Here is a 17,879-nt window from a genome sequence, read left to right as displayed (position 1 = left end):
TTTGATTTGCATTTCTCTGATGATGACTGATATTGAACATCTTTTCATATGTCTGTTCGCCATCTGTATGTCTTTGGAGAAATGTCTCTTTATGTCTCCCTGATTTTTAAAAGGGATTTTTATTTTTTGGTGTTGAATTGTGTAAGTTCTTTATGTATTTTTGATATAACCCCTTATCAAGTACGTCATTTGTAAATATCTACTCCCATTCAGTAGGTTCTTTTTTAGTTTTGTTGATTTTTTTTTCCTTTGCTAAATAGAAGCTTTTTCTTTTGACGTAGTCTCAGTAGTTTATTTTTGCTTTTGTTTCCCTTGGCTCAAGAGACCTATCATCTAGAAAGATGTTTGTTGTTATGGCCAATGTCAGACAAATTACCTCCTGTGCTCTTTCCTAGGATTTTACAGTTTCAGGTCTCACATTCAGGTCCTTAATCCATTTTGAGTTTATTTTTTGTGTGGGGGGTAGGAAAGTGCTCCAGTTTCATTCTTTTGTATGTACCTGTCCAGTTCTCCCAGCATCCTTTGTTGAAGAGACTGTCCTTTTCTCTTTGGATATTCTTGCCTTCTTTGTCAAAGATTAATTGACCATATATATGGATTTATTTCTGGGTTTTCTATCCTGTTGTATTGATCTATGTATCTGTTTTTGTGTCAAAATATCACAGCTGTTATACTGTTATACAAGTTATACTACAGCTTTGTAATATAACTTGAAAACTGGGATTGTGATACCTCTAGTTTTGTTTTCCATTTTCAAGACTGCTGTGGCTTTTTGGAACCTTTTGTGATTCCATACAAATTTTAGGATTGTTCTAGTTCTGTGAAAAATGCTGTTGGTATTTTGATGGGGATTAAATCTACAGATCGCTTTGGGTAGTGTAGATGTTTTAACGATATATGTTCTTCCAATCCATGAGCCTGGAATGTCTATTTGTATCATCTTCAATTTCTTTCATCAGTGTTTTATAGTTTTAAGAGTACAGGTCTTCCAAACCTGTTCAATTTATTCATAGGTATTTTATTATTTTTGATGGAATTGTAAATGTGATTGTTTTCTTAATTTCTCTTGCTGCTGCTTCATTATTAGCGTATGGAAATGCCCCAGATTTCTGTATGTTGATTTTGTATCCTGCAACCCCACTGAATTCATTTATCAGTTCTGATAGTTTTTTGGTGGAGTCCTTAGGGTTTCTATCTATACTATCATGTCATTTGCAAATAGCAAAAGTTTTATTTCTTCCTTACCAATCTGGATGCTTTTTATCCCTTTCTCTTGTCTAATTGCTGTGGCTAGGATTCCAGTAATATTTGAATAAAAGTGGTGAGAGTGGACGTCCTTTGTCCTGTTCCTGACCTTAGGGGAAAAGTTCTCCATTTTTCACCATTGAATTGTTAGCTGTGGATTCTTTTCAAAGAAACAGCTTCTGGTTTCATTGATTTGTTCTATTGGCTGTGGGGTTTTTTTGTTTGTTTGTTTGTTTTGTTTTATTGTTTGTTTTTAGTTTCTATTTCACTTATTTCTGCTCTAATCTTTAAGATTTCCTTCTTTCAACTGGCTTTGTTTGTTCTCCTTTTCCTAGCTCCTTTAGGTGCAAAGTTAGTTCATTTGAGGTTTTTCTTGCTTCATGAGGTAGGCCTGTATTGCTATAGACTTACCTCTTAGAACAGCTTTTGCTGTGTCTCAAAGATTTTGAACTGTTGTATTTTCATTCTCATTTGTTGATGGTTTCTTAAGAAGTTTGAAGCTATTCATTAATCTTTCCCCTACCCACCACATTTTGGGTATATGGTAACATCCTTTACAACTTTTTATTTTGTGATTCCCTTGGCTGATATTTATAGATATCCCTAATTTTGTTGCTTTTGTGCTTCCTACTTTTCCTATTCCTACTTATGGTTTTTTTCTTTCTACTCAGTCTCTTTTAACAGTTCTTGTAGGGCTGGCTTAGTGGTCATGAATTCCTTTAACTTTTGTTTCTCTGGGAAACTCTTTATTTCTCTTATTCTCTTATTCTGAATGATGGCCTTGCTGAATATTCTTGGCTGCAGGACTTTTTCCTTTCAGCACTTTGAATATATCATCCATTCTCTTCTGACCTGCTAAGTTTTTGCTGAAAAATCAACTGATAGCTTTATGGGGTTTCCCTTACATGTAACTGTTTTCTTTCCTCTTGTTGCTTTTAAAATTCTCTGTCACTACTTTTTGCCATTTAAATTACCACATGTCTTGATGTGGACCCCCTTGGGTTGATTTTGTTGAAGGCTCTCTGTGCCTCTTGGATCTGGATTTCTGTCTCCTTCCCCAGATTCAGGAAGTTTCCAGCTATTATTTCTTCAAATAAATTTTCTGTCCCCTTCACTCTCCTGGAATTCCTATAATGCCAATGTTACACTTGATGGTGTTGCTAAATTCCTTTCATCTATCCTTGCTTTTCTTCTTTCTCTGTCCTGTTCAGCCTGATTGCTTTCCATTACTCTGTCCTCCGGGTCACTAATCCATTCTTCCACTTCCTGCAGTCTACTATTTATTCCTACTAGTGTATTTTTAATTTAAGTTGATGAGTTCTTCACTCTGATTCATTCTTTTTTATGTTTTCTATCTCTGTTGTAGATCTCACTGAAATCTTCTCTTTTCTCAACTCCAATGGGTATCTTTATGACCATTACTTTAAATTTTCTATCACACATATTACTTATTTCCATTTCATTTAGTTATCTTGGTGTGATTTTATCTTGTTCTTTCATTTGATATATTCCTCTGTCTTCTCATTTTTTTTTTTCTAAATCTCTGTGTCTATTTCTTTGTGTTAGGAAAGTCAGCTATGTCTCCTGGTCTTGAAAGTAGTGGCCTTATGAAGAAGAGGTCCTGGAGTGCCCTGCAGTGCAGTGTCCCCTGTTCACCACAACCTGGCACTCCTGGGATGCCTCCTATGTGTGTTGCATGCACCCTGCTATTGCGGCTGAACCACATTTGCCTTCAGTGCAGTAATCTGCAATGGGTCTCTTTCCCTGTTGTGGGCAGGGCTTGCTCCCTCTGTTATTAGTGCACCAGTCTGGGGCCACCTTGAGCTTGAATTGGGTCAGATCAGGCATTTACCAGGACTGCAGTAGCACCAAACTGCAGGGCTTTTGTTGGGAGGTGGGGCCTGCAGTCAGACCAGCCATCTGCCCCTAGCCCACCGCTGGTGTCCCAGTTAGACTGATGTGTGTGATAACTTCTTTTCTTCCCAGGGCAGAAGTCACTTTGGAGTGGAGCTGGCCCCTGTTGGGGATGCTTGCACAATGCTTGGGGCTCTGCTTTAGACGGACTCCTGCCCAGGGCAGGTCGGGTGGGGCAGGTCCATAGAAGTATGTGGGAATGGGATCCCTGGGTGGCGCAGCGGTTTGGCGCCTGCCTTTGGCCCAGGGCGCGATCCTGGAGACCTGGGATCGAATCCCACATCAGGCCTCCGGTGCATGGAGCCTGCTTCTCCCTCTGCCTATGTCTCTGCCTCTCTCTCTTTCTCTCTCTGTGACTATCATAAATAAATAAAAATTAAAAAAAAAAAAGAAGTATGTGGGAATCTGATGGGTGGTGTTAGCAAGGTTTGCACTGGCCTGCTGTGGGAGGAGATCAGAGACCCTTTTCAGAACTCCTGTGGAGGATGGGCTGAAGAGGGTGGGACTGCAGAAGAACGCAGGATTGGGACATGCTATTAGCAAGCTAGGTTAGAGAATGTTCATATAGGTCCCTGCAGGTGTCTGTATGTCTGGGGCGGGGGGGGGTGGGAGGAAAATGGTGCCTGCCAGCCCTTTTGTTCCTAGAGGAGCCTCCTGCACATCCCTGTCCTTCCAGCACATGTTCTGAGATCAGTGTAAATAAACCTTCCTACGTACCTGAGGCACTTGGCAAGCTGCTGCTTCTGTGCTGTATGTCCAGACTGTCTATTGTACTGTCTCTTTGGGGATGAAGACTCAGTGTCCTCCTTCCTCCTGGGTTTCCCAGAGCCAGACCAGCTGATTTTTAAAGTTCTAGGTGTTAAGCCCCACTGATTGTAAGAACTTGCAAAGTTAAACCCCTCTGGCTTTCAAAACCCGATGTTGTGGGGATTCATCTTCCCAGTATGGATCCCCTGCTTCGGGTGCCTGAACACCATAGCATCTCTCCCTCCTGTGGACAATCTTGTGGGTCAGCTTGGTTCCTGACCATTTTTGTTAGCTTTCAACCATTTTTGATGTGGCCTCTTCTCTATGTGTGGCTGTGAAGAGTCTGTTCTGCTACTTTTTGGGTCATTTTGGGGGTTACTTTTATTGATGTGGGTGCTATTTAAATGTATCCATGGGATGAGGTGAGCTTAGGATCCTCCTATCCTGTCATCTTCCCTGAAAGCCTCAAGGTGCCTTTTTTTTTTTTTTTTTTTAAGAACCTGGACCAGGATCTTGGATGACCTACCAGTCTACACTCAAAGAAATGAGAAATGGCTTCACAAAAAAAATAATTTTATCAAACCCTAAAATATCAAACAACTTATCCCGTCCTCCTGTACATATAGTGTCAGGATTAAGAAGCCCACTTCACACTGCACATGGACAGGCCCGCCCCGAAGCTCATGGTGGTAGTGTAGGATGGAAGCCTCGGGAATACTTAGCTAAATCACAGATGATCGACACTGAATTTATGGGACATACAGGAGTTGCTCAGCTGTTTAATATTGTGATTTATCAACCTTGATCTTTAGGAGCCCGTGCCATGGAAGGCATCTGTCATTTCTCCTCACAAACGTGTGCCTGGTTCTGACCAAGTTGGCATTAGTTTAACTCTCTCACTTGACTTAGCCTGACGGCTTCTTAAAGACAAACCAACAAACTTAGATGTAGTACAGCCCTATTTCTTCTGCTAATTAAGTACTTGGATTGGTGGGTCCAGTGCTGCTCTATTCACAAAGTGGTGAATCTCAAGTTAGTGTTAAATCTGGGTTTGGAGCAGCTAAAAAGTATTATATTAAGTTTGACTTTTTAAAAAAGACATATTTCTGATAAGAATAGTATGTGTATTTGAAAGCATTTGGGAAGAAGAACACTTAAATTACCTGTAATCCCACCATCCAAAGAGCAACTCTGTTTTCTTGTATTTAATGATATGCTTTTTAAAGCCTATAAATCTTAAAAATTAGAATCGTACATGTGTATTTTCCTGCTTTTAAAAATGATCAATTCTGAAGACTTGGATAATCTTCTGATCTTTGTAAACTTTTCTACCACATTTTATGAGGCAGGTTGTAATATTTTCCATGTTTGGTGTCTTTTTTTAAGCTAATAATTATACTTAAAAATCATATGATATTACAAGATAGGTTTTATAACAGTCTTGAAAATATTTTCAGGGAATGGAAATGTAGGAAATTACTGCTTCAAATAACAAATATGTGAGTCCACAGTACATGTTTTTAAACAGTGTTTTTGTTATTAGGAGCCTAAATTTTTTGTTTTGCCACGGATAAATAAACCACTTTACTAGTAATTTAAAAACTTAACATGAAATATGGAAATATATTTCCTCATGTTACTAAGTATTCTCTTTAAAAGTATTTATTTAGTTAGTTAGTTAATTAGTTAGTTATCTATTTATTTGAGGCAGGTGGGGCAGAGGAAAGGGCGAGCAAGAGAGAGAGAGAGAGAGAGACTCTTAAGCAGGTTCCACACTGGGTGTAGAGCCTGATGTGGGACTCAATCTCAAAACCCTGAGATCATGACCTGAGCCAAAATCAAGAGTCAGATGCTTAGATGACTGAGCCACCTGGGCACCCCAGAAGCTACCATCAATATATTATGAAATACCCTAAAACTAAGTGGCTTAAAATAACAAACATACACAGTCTCTGTGGATCATGAATTTGGGTGCAACTTAGCTGAGTGCCCCTCCATCAGAGCCTCACACAGTTGTCAGCTGGAGCTATGATCTCACTTGAAGGCTTAATTGGGTTCTATACCCACTGCTGTTCACAGATTTCCCTCAACTCCTTGCCTCATGGACCTCTCCACAGGGCTTCTCACAACACAGAAGCTGGCTTCCATCAGAGGAAGAGAAGTATAAGATAGGAGCCATGGTCTCCTTGAAATTTAATCTGGGAAATGACATCCCATCACTTTTGCTATACTCTGTTGTTAGAAGCAAATCATCAGTCCTACAAAGATAGGGAATTAAACAAGGGATGGGAATTCTAAGAGGTGGAGATTACTGGGGACCATTTTAGAGGCTATCTACCATAGTTATTTAATAGTTACCTAATATTCCAGGACGTAGGCCTGTGATAATAAATCTCATATCATTGAATATGTAAGTTATTTTCAATTGTTCTAATTATAAAAAGACTACCATGAAAAATTTTATGTATAAATTGTGGTTGTCAACTCTGATCACTTCTTTTAGATTTCTGAAAGTGGGATGTCTGGGCTAGAATTGTCATGCAACTGTTCAACCGGTTTACACTGCTGTGTTTGAGTGTTCATTGTACCCTATCCCCTTTAAGACAATTCTTTTGAAGAATGGGCTTGTAAAATAAATTATTCCATAAATACAGTTTATCTGATTTGGCACAGATCGTGAAATCTGAAAGGGAGGCAGTGTGATAGAGCCGTGAGATCCCTGAGGCCAGATTCAAAAGGTTTGAGTTCTAGAACCGGAATGCAGTTGGACTCTCCTCATCGCTATTAAGGACACATGTGTCCCCAGGCAGCATGTTTAACCTGCTTACATACAGCTCTACATCGATGTACTTTATAAAAGGTAGAAAAGTAATTCCTTTCTGTTGCATAAAATAACCATAAGACACTGGGGAAAGAGTAAAGGGGAAAGTGGAAATGAGAAATGCTCAATGGAAACAGATAGATGGAGGTGCCTGGGGGGCTCAGTCACTTGAGGGTCCAGATCTTGATTTCTGGCCCAGGTGGTGATCTCACCGTCATGGGATTAGGCCCTGAATCGGGGCCCTGCTCAGCAGGGAGCTTGCTTCTCTCCCTGCCTCTCTCCCTCTCTTTTGCCCCTCCTCCATGCTCTAAAATAAATCTTTAAAAAAAGAGAGAGAGAGATAGGCGCCTGGGTGGCTCAGCGGTTGAGCGCCTGCCTTTGGCCCAGGGTGTGATCCCAGGTCCCAGGATCAAGTCCCGCATCGGGCCCCCTGCAGGGAGCCTGCTTCTCTGCCTGTGTCTCTGCCTCTCTCTGTGTGTCTCTCATGAATAAATAAAATCTTTAAAAAAAAGAGAGAGAGAGCTAGATGGACAATTCACTGTGAAAAGTTCCAGATACTTGGTTATGATTTGTAACCTACAGTCTACTCCGTCGCTGTCTGTAGGGGTCCACTGTGCTGTGCTTTACTGCACTTCGTAGAGCATCGTGATGTGCAGACTGCACTAGGTTTAGGGTGAACAGTCATTTTTCATTCGTTTTGGTTTCATGTTCTAATTCAAGCTCAGATTCCTAGTTTCCGCTACAGGGTCTGCAGGATAGTCCAGCTGTGACAAAACAAGGACAATAGTCTGACCTTGTTGCCTTGCTCTTCAGGCCCACCCTCCTCCATTCAAGGACAGCTGCTTGAGCAACGAGCTTCAGGACTTACTGCGCCTGACTCATGCGTCACGAGTGCAGTTGCCCACCTGGCCGGGGCATGGCTGACAGGGAAGCAAGTACAAGGAACTCTCCTTTGTCTACGTGGGCCTGTGTGCGTTGGGGTCTGGGGAGTGAAGGAGAGGGTGTGGCAGGAGGAGAGGCCCCTTATGTCTTATTCAGCTGCCTCGGGCATGAACAAAAAACGGCCACACCACCTGTGAAGGCAAAGATACATAGGGGCCTTCTCTGGAAATCTCCACTAGTGACAGCCTGGGATAAATTGTCATCTTGTTCTGATTCTCTCTGTTTTGTTCAATAAGCTTGAGAGCACCTACAGACACTGGCCCTGAACACATCGTAGAGGCTCTACAAACTGGCTGGATGGTTAAAGAATATTCTCACAGCTCTTTCTTTTAAAGACTTTGTCCACGCACTCATTCCTTCAGAGCCCTGAGTTGGAGGAGGAGCAGGGGGGGAGTCTCAAGCAGGCCCCACACTGAGGGGAACACGGGGCTCAGTCTCACGGCCCTGAGAGCGTTGCCTGAGCCAAACACCAAGTCGGATGCGCCACCCCAGGCAACCCTCGCTGACAGCTCTTGATGCATCTGAAGATTCAGAAATATGAAAGGAGGGATTTTTAATATTTTTATTGAAGTATGGTCAATGTTGTATTAGTTTCAGGTGTACAACACACGCATGCCGCCACGCTGCACATTGCTCAGTGCTCACCATTGCAAGAGTAGTGACAGTCACTACACAGTGTTATACATTAGGGACTGTATTCCTTATGCTGTGCTTTTCATCTCCATGACATCTCTCACTGGAGGTTTGTACCTTCTATTTATTTATTTATTTATTTTTTATTTATTTATTTTTATTTTTTATTTTATTTATTTTTTTTTTAGGCTTGTACCTCCTAATGGCCTTTATCATTTCACCCATCCTCCCCCTCATCTCTCCTCTGGCAACCACCAACTTGTTCTCCATATTTGAGAATCTGTTTTTTGTTTCTTAATTTGTTCCTAGGTCCCACATATAAGTGACCTCATATGGTACTTGTTCTCTGACTTAACATTATAATTCCCCCTATGTCCATGCACATCATTGCAGATGCCGAGGTCTCGTTTCTCTTTATGGCTGAATAATATCCGTTGCATATGCACGTATGCACATATACATGTAAGTCACAGCTTCTTTATCCATTTACCTGCTGACGGACTTGGCTCTCTTCCATATTTGGCTATTGCAAACAATGCTACAATAACATAGGGGTGCAGGGAGCTTTTCAAATTAGTGTTTTTGTATTCTCTGGGTAAATATCCAGCAGTGGAATTACTGGATCATGTGGCATTTCTAATTTTTTTTTAAGAACAGCCATGCTGTTTTCTGCAGTGGCTGCACCAGTTTACATTCCCACCGGCAGTGCACAGGGTTCCTTTTTCTTCACATCCTCACCAGCTCTTCTTTCTTTCTGGATTCTAGTCATTCTCTAGTCATACATGGCAATACTCCTTGTAGTTGTGATTTGAATTCCCTGATGATTAGTGATGTTGAGCACCTTTCCCTGTGTCCCTTGGCCTTGTGTGTGTGTCCTCTTTGGAAAAATATCTATTCAGGTCCTCTGCTCCCTTTTTAATCACATTGTTTCTTTTGTGTTGGGTTGTAGAAGTTCTTTATATTTTTTGGGTGTTAACCCCTTTCCAGATATATCATTTGCAAATATCTTCTCCTATTGAGGAGGTTGCCTTTTCATTTTGTTGATGATTTCCTTTGCTGTGTAAAAGCTTTTTATTTTGATGTAGTCACAGTATTTTGGCTTTGCTTTTGTTTCCCTTGCCTTAGGAGACATACCAACAAAAATATGTTTCTGCAGCTGATATCAAAGAGATCACTGGCAGGGAGCCTGGGTGGTGCAGTCAGTAAAGCATCTGACTGTCGGTGTTAGCTCAGGTCATGATCTCAGTGTCACGAGATCAAGCCCTACGCTGGGCTTTACGCTCACCGTGGGGTCTGCTTGAGACTTTCTTCTCTCCCTCTGCCGCCCGCCCCCCCAGCATTCTCTCTCTCCTTCTCTAAAAATAAATAAATCTTTCCTTTTGATTTCTTCTTTGCCCTGTGGGTTATTCAGAAATGTTATAGTTTCTAAGTGTTTGGAGCTTTTTTGGGTATTTTATTACCAATTATTTCTAATTTAACTCTGTGGTGTTTGGAAAATATACTCTAAGGTTTCAAGCTTTTGAAATCTTTTGGGACTACCATGTAGTTCATCTTAGTAAATGTTCTATATGCACTTGATGGGAATATGTATCCCACAGTTGTTGCATATATAGCCTTTTATAAATGTCAGTGAACTCAAGTTGAATCCTAGTGTTGTTCAAAACTTGAATTCCGCATTTTGTTCCTTTGGATATTCTCAGTTACTGAGAGAGCAATGTTAATTTCTCCCTTTAGCTCTGTCAGTTTTTCCTTCATGTATTTTGAAACTGCTAATAGTTACATATGCATTTACGATTAGCACATCTTTCTCATTAACACATAAAATATCCCTCTTTATATCTGGTAATCCTCCTGGTCTTGAAGTCTACTTTGACATTCATATAATCACAGCGACTTTTTTATGCTTCCTATTTGCATAGTGTATCCTTTTTAACCTCTTGCTTGCAACCTTTAAAGCAGGTCTCTTATAGTTAGCATATAGTTGGATTTTTTAAAGAGACTTTTTTTAGAGAAGCTTTAGGGTCACAGCAAATTTGAGCAAGCAGTACAGATAGCTCCTGTCCCCCAGCCCCCAAACATACAGCCTTACCCTCTATCGACGTCCCAGAGTGGTACATTTATTACATTAACATACAATCGTTACTCAAAGTCCATGGTTTACATTAGGGCTCACTCTTTGCTGTACATTCTATGGATTTTGACAAATCTATAATGGTATGTATCTACTACTGTAGTATCATCTGGAGCAGTTCACTGGCTTACAAATGCTCTATGGTCCACCTGTTCAACCCTCCCTCCTAACTCCTGGCAACAACCACTGGACTTTACGATCTCCATGATTTTACTCTTTTCAGAATATCAGAGAGTTGGAAAGATTGGCTTCTTGAACTTAGTAATAAGCATTATTTAAGGTTCCTCCTTTTCTATGACTTGATAACTCATTTCTTTTTAGCACTTAATAAAATTTCATTATCTGAATATACCACTGTTTATCTACTCACCTGAAGGACACTTTGGTTGCTTCCAACTTTTGGCAGTTATGAACAAAACTACTATAAGCATCCATGTGTTAGTTTTTGTGTGGACACAATTTTTCAATGCATCAAGGTAAATATCAAGGAGTATGACTACTGGTTCAGATGGTAAAATTAGGTCTAGTTTTATAAGAAACTGCCAAATTGCCTTCCAAAGTGCTTGTACTATTTTGCATTCTCAACAGCAGTGAATGAGTTCCTGCTGTTCCCCATCCTTGCCAGCATTTGATGTCATCAGTGTTTGGATTTTCACCACTTTAATAATGATATCTCAATGTTGTTTTAATTTGCAGTTCCTTAAGGTAGAATTTTGAACATCTTTTCATATGCTTATTTGCCATCCGTATGTTTCTTTGGTGAGATGTCTGTTCAGATCTGTTGCCCATTTTTAAGGACATTATATGCTCTCATTCATTTGGGGAATATAAAAAATAGTGAAAGAGAATAAGGGGGAAGGAGAAAAAATGAGTGGGAAATATCAGAAAGGGAGACAGAACATGAGAGACTCCTAACTCTGGGAAACGAGCTAGGGGTGGTAGGGTGGGGGTGACTGGCACTGAAGGGGGCACTTGATGGGATGAGCACTGGGTGTTATTCTATATGTTGGCAAATTGAACACTAATAAAAAATAAATTTATAAAAAAAGAAAAATAAATCAGGTTGAGTTTTGTACATTATACATAACCTTTGTCAGATATGCTTTTGAATATTTTTCTTAGTCTCCTAGCTTCTCATTTTCTTTTTTTTTTTTTATTTATGATAGTCATACAGAGAGAGAGAGAGAGAGAGAGGCAGAGACACAGGCAGAGGGAGAAGCAGGCTCCATGCACAGGGAGCCCGACGTGGGATTCGATCCCGGGTCTCCAGGATCGCGCCCTGGGCCAAAGGCAGGCGCCAAACCGCTGCGCCACCCAGGGATCCCTAGCTTCTCATTTTCTTAACAGTGTCTTACACAAAGCACAAGTTTTTAACTTGATGAAGTCCAAAATCTCAATTATTTCTTTCATGGCTCAGGCCTTTGGTGTTCTATCTGAAAAGTGATTGCCACACCCAAGTTCATCTACATTATCTAATTTAACTCCTAGATGTTATCTTCTTAGGAGTCTTATAGTTTCATGTTTTACACTTAGATCTGTGATCCATTTTGAGTTAATTTTTGTGAAAGGTGTAAGATCTGTGTGTATATATATAACATTGTTCCAGCACCTGTTGAAAAGACTATCTTTGCTATTTGCGTCACCTTTGCTCCTCTGGCAAAGATCTGTTGACTAGGTTTGTGTGGGTTGGATCTTTTTAACTAGTCTGCCTTTTAGCTGAAATTTTTAGTTCATTTCCTTCCAAATTTTTGAAATGTATTTAAGTGAGCCACTTTGCTATTCTCTAATTGTCGCATTTTCCTTTTTCTTCCTATATTATTCCTTTCCTGCTGCTTTCTGGGTTAAACATGTCTAATTCCTCATTAAGATATACTTTATCTTTTTAGTGGTTTCTCAGAATGTTCAGATTTTAAAAATCATTGTCCTGTTTTTCAGATTGGATATATCTATACACATATGTTCAAGTTCATTATTAAGTATCCATTAGCTCATATTTTCCTTTTAGTTCTTGAGTGTACTTTCTGCTTTATAATTTCCATTTCTCTGATGAAATTCTCTACTTATACACTCTTTATGATCATTTTGCCTTTGTTCTTGAACATATTTAAATAGTTTTACAGTTCTATTAAATTGTGTTAACTATCAAATGCTGGGCCGTTTGGAGGTCTGTTTCTAGTAAGTTGGACACGGGACACATTTTCCTGCTTTGCCCCATTCATCTAGGATGGATATTGTGGATAATACCCTTGAAGGAGTCTGGATTATGTCACATATTCCCTTAAATGGTCTTGTTTTACTCTTTGTTGGAACTTAGTCCAGAATGGCCTATGGGGGGGCTAGCCTGTTTTTGTGAAGTTTTATTGGAATACAGCCACTGTCCCCCCCCCTTTTTTTTAGGATTTTATTTATTTATTCATGAGAGTCACAGAGAGAGAGAGAGAGAGAGAGAGAGAGAGGCAGAGACACAGACAGAGGGAGAAGCAGGCTCCCTGCAGGAGCCCGACGTGGGACTTGATCCCAGACCCCGGGGTCACGCCCTGAGTCAAAGGCAGACGCTCAACCGCTGAGCCCCCCGGGCATCCCTGCCCACTAGTTTTCATACTGTCTGTGTGCTTTTTATAGCTAGACTCCTCCCAATGGAGTCGCTTTGTATTTATCTATCCTTAAGTCCTACCTTAAGAGAAGTTTATTCAGTGACAGCTCCCAGGTGCGAAGCTTCGAGGGCACACAGAGAGCACGGCGACCTACTTGCTGACCAGACATCAAACAAGAGTGAAACATTTAAGAGAGGAAATCTTTAATCTGATTTTAATCTGAGCTTTTCATATAGTTTGATAGAGAGCATCTAATTCAGAAGCAAAAAGAGGTGGCTTTGCCACATCTAACTTGTGCTGCCTAAAGGCTGTCATTCTGTCTGAATTGCAGACGTCTAACCAGGTGACAGGCTTGACTTCAATAACAGTCCAAGACGTACTGAGGCTCCTGAGGTTGAGGCAGGAAAAAATGTTTTATAAGCTTGTTTCCCTCAACAGAACAAATCAGAGGTTGGCAAACATTTTCTATAAAGGGCCAGACAGTAATTATTTTAGGTATTTCAGGCCACATGGTCTCTGTCCAAGCACTCATCTCTGCCGCTGCAGCAGGAAAGGAGCCATAGACGACACATAAACAAATAGCACGGCCGTGTTCTAATACACTTAATTTACAAAAACAGGCAGCTAGAATTTGACCCAAAGTTTGCTGAACTCTGGTGTAACATAAATCAATCTGAGCTACCAAAAGTTTAACTGGGTTTTTAGTTTTATAAGATGTTCAAGATCTTGAGAAAAAGATTTTCCTGTTTTGTAAATGGCCAGTGTCACTGAGTGGTCATCTTTTTTTCCTATCGATAGGACAACGCTGTTGTTACCTCACAATGCCTCCAAGTGACCCAAGTGGCAAAGAGGACTGTTTCCACACGCTACCTGATCATACAGTAGTCTGCATTTGGTGACTTCAAAATGGAACTTTTCTTTTCACAGAAAACCACTACAGGTGAAGACTGGTAGAAGGAGACATTTTCTGAAGCGCCCGTGGAGGAGGAGCACTGGTTAGTGTCACAAGGACGAGCTCAGTCTTTGCCAAAGATGAAGTAGTCTTTGCTTCTGCTTCGCTTCCCGCAAAACTCTTCATAACATGGGCTGCATGAAATCAAAGCAAACTTTCCCATTTCCCACCACATTTGAGAGCGAGAAGCAACATGCAAGTGAAGAAAGCTTCATGTCCGAAGAGAGATTCCTACCCAGGATGCCTTCCCCAGATACCGTCAGAAAGGAAGCGAAGGAACCACCAGCGCCTAAAATTGTGATTTTCGAATTTGCACACCGCCTATCCCAGGAGATCTTGAGTGACGCCTTGAAGCAGTGGGCAGGCGAGAACATCAAGTACTATGACATCCCATACATTGAGAGTGAAGGGCCATGACATCGTAGGAGGAGGAGAACTTTCTTGAATTGTGGGTAAAGCTGGTGCTAGTTTAAATACGTGAAATAGCAAAAACTGGTACGAATAAATACAAATAACTCCATTGGGATGTAAAAAAAAATGTCTATGATAATATCAAGAATATGGGAGTAACCAAAAATGAAATATATTAAGCACTTTTAGGTTAATAGCAATTTCTATCTGCTTGGTCTTGGATTTTAGTCATTTAAAGGGCTAAACATAGGTCCTACGCCACAGTAATCCGCTGTATAGCATATCACTTTCTTGCTGAGGCAGTAGTAGCATCACCAAAGAAATCAAATGGTCATTTTAAAGACACTCCTTTTAAAATAACTGTTTGTTAATTTACACACACAAAAAAATAAGAGATAGGAAGGATTTTTCTTGAGATGCCTTGGCAAGGAAATAGCACTTAAGCTACAGTAATTAGTAGTGGGTCATTTATCCAAACCATTTGTGTCAAGGATCCCGACTTAACACAAATGATGAAGCAGTAGAAAGCAACCCCTGTAGAAGGAGTCTACCTGGAAACCTATCCTTAAGATATTTTTGCAGATGAAAAGCATTACTACCACCTTGAACCTTAGGGTTCCAGCTGTTACTGGATGACTTGAGACTTCATACATAACCCATCTGGACAAGATACTATTTACAGAAGTCCTGACATTAATGTTTATGGTATTGAATTAAGCAGCCCAGTGATATAACAAAAAGCAAGGATTTTTACAAATAGCAATCCAGTAAATTTTAAAATAACAGAAGCCCTAGTCGAGGTAGAGAGCAGAGCCTGTTCTCAGTGCTGCATGTGTATGAAGTTTTACAGCCTCAGAGGTGCAGAGGGTTGATATAATGGGCCCTCACCAGATTACTGTGGGACCAGTCTATGCACGAGGATGTACGGGTTGTATTATATATAACAGATGATTAAACACTCCTCCAAAGACAGTACTCATGTAGTTTCTCTATGGTATCAATGCCCGTAAGGCATTTACAGCCATATACTATTTTCTTAAAGTTGCCTACCTTTTTAGGGAAGCTTTTTTTTTTTTTCTAAGAATTAAGTACTGTTTAAAATCAGTGATAACAAAATTTGAGAGAGGAAGATAGAAAACATAACCTTTAGAAAAAATGGGGACTTGGTCTCTAGAATGGTCTTTTCATCAATGGTCTTTTCATCAAGCAATGGTCTTGCTTCACTTTGAGTTTAGTTAGAAAGGGAATTATTTAAGTATGTGTGCATTAGATTCTTTTATTAAGATTCAAGAGACCCTTGTCACTGATAGCTAAAGAAAGGCAGAAGGTGACTTGTGACCTCTTTAATGAGATACATGCGTATTTGGCCTTGTAAGCAGGCAGAAATGCTACCTCTAATTTTAATACTTATACTTTGAAACCCACAATTGCATGGACAAAGAAAGTTCTTTGAAATGACTCATGTGCCATCTTTCAGTTGCCTTTGGACACCTGGTCATTCAGCTTTCATTTCGCTTAGTCCCAAGATCTGGACTGTCCTGTTGTCCTTGCAATCTAGAAACTTACAAAGTAGAAAAACCACCACCACCACCACCCCCCGTTTATTATATAAAGATCTGAAGTCCTAAGGCTATGGAAACAAAATGTTTTCTGAAAGTTGTAAACCGTATTTCCAGCTCATGAAGAAAAAATTTAGGTTTTTGAGTATACTAATGACTCAGACAAAAGCCTACATGTTGCCATTTCTCATTCATTTTATATCTCCCATCAGGCCACTTTTGCTGCAAAGTCATGTACTATTTAAGAGATATAATCAGATATATAACATAACGTCACGGCGAGAACATGAAGCAATAGCCACGGTAACTACATACACAGGCACATAGACTGTTGAGTTTTGTTACAGCTCAATATTTTAACCTCAGGTTCCTCCTGTCCCTGGGCCCCTAATTCCTGGGGGTGTAACAGGGATGCCAAATCCATGTCCAGCTAGAATTCTAATCTCTGTTGCCACCTTGACACCGTGGCAGTATGGTTTTGTCACCAAGCATCAACCCCTTGCTTCTGAGTCATTTTAACAGAGCATAGACTTAAAAAAAAAAAAAAAAAAAAAAAAACAGAGCATAGACTTATCTCGGAAATACACACTGTTCTATGTCAAACATGGGTGAGGAACTACAAGGCTTGCATAATCGGGAGGTAGTAGATAAGCCAAGTTGGAGGCAGGCAGGAAAAAGAACTAGGTAAACAGATTTGTGCTGCATGTGATAATTATCAAGATCTAGTTTGACCTTGATGACACGACAGATGAGAACATCTCTGATAGGAGAGTTGCCTTCATGCCTTCCCATCTAAGTATTGGATTTACTTCATTTTGAACTTTCACAAACAGTAAAAGAATGGAAGATCGAACTGAGAAGGGAGGAACATAATAAAGCAGAAGACCAAAAGAGTAATTAGCTACTGGAAAGGGAAACATTTGTCCCAACTTAGATCACACAGACTGATGAAAATAAGAGTAGTGGCCCAATTGTAAGGGAAAAGACACCAGGGAAAAGAGGCCCACGAGCTCGCACTCAGGTCGGGCTCCATCAGGAGACACTGCAAAGACAAGTCTCCGATGCTCTCGACTGAGGAAAGGGACAGAGTAGCAAGTTCCCTTCTTTACCACGGTGACTCCTGCCCAACCACTGATCTTTTCCCTTGAGAACATCAAGGATAGAGCCTGATGAGCCGCCACCAGTGAGATGAAGAACTTGCAGATGGCAACTGTAGACACAGCAGATAATGAGAGGAGATGCGCCAATTCCTCACTTAAGCCCACAAAAGTGCTTCACTGCTCCCTTCCGCAGGTAAAGGTCTCTTGTGGGCTATTACCTTCCAATTACAAGCTTCTGGTCCCAGAGTTCCCAATTTTCAGTTGCCTTACCTGTTTGCAAACTATCTATGGTCGTTAGCACTCAGAGCACAATTTTGAAGGAGATAATTATCTTGGTTCCAAAGGAATAATTTGTGTCAAATTGCCTTATTAGTATTAAAAACAGACACAATGAAGGAAGGAGGTAGCGTGACACTCCTATATCCTATTTAATATCATTGGCATTTTATGAGAAGAGGGAGCTATACTTTTGGATTATACAGTTTTAGAAAAAAGAGACACGTGATAATGTCAAGGAACAGTAATTTAAAAACAAAGTTCCAACAAGTATATTGTTTGCGTAATCATAATGTGTGATTCATCCTGTATTTGTGTGACCAAATAGGACGTGTCTTCCCTGGAGCAGTGGCCACGGGCTCAGACGTACTCCCTATCTTAATTTGCAGAACTGAAGTTTTGTTAGCTAATTCTCTTCCCTGTAAGACTTAGCTATGAAATGGTATATTTTTCTTCAAATATTTTTGTGAAAACATTTTTTTTCTAATCATTCAATAAAAGTCTAGTTGCAATTCACTAGCTGTGAGTTCTTACTAAAGCATGTTAACTCCTTT

General features: G+C 40.3%; 1 protein-coding gene across 7 annotated transcripts in view; it reads left to right on the top strand.

The window, feature by feature from the left end:
* The window catches only part of C36H2orf88 (chromosome 36 C2orf88 homolog), a 179,037-nt gene extending 161,196 nt beyond the window's left edge, over positions 1-17,841 (top strand). For 5 of the 7 annotated variants that reach the window (XR_012025032.1, XR_012025031.1, XR_012025035.1 and 2 more), the window contains one exon: positions 13,826-14,112. Coding sequence is in view for 2 of the 7 variants with exons in the window: in XM_072813197.1 (XP_072669298.1) it covers positions 14,109-14,396 (288 nt within the window). In the remaining 5 variants the exon portion in view is untranslated. Of the gene's footprint in view, positions 1-13,825 lie in introns of all 7 variants that reach the window. The other 2 variants (XM_072813197.1, XM_072813198.1) reach the window with 1 other exon arrangement.
* The last annotated feature ends 38 nt before the right edge of the window (positions 17,842-17,879 follow it).

This window comes from Canis lupus, chromosome 36 (assembly GCF_048164855.1).
Source record: "Canis lupus baileyi chromosome 36, mCanLup2.hap1, whole genome shotgun sequence".
In the NCBI taxonomy this organism is placed as follows: domain Eukaryota; kingdom Metazoa; phylum Chordata; class Mammalia; order Carnivora; family Canidae; genus Canis; species Canis lupus.
This window is presented reverse-complemented; position numbering and strand designations above follow the sequence as displayed.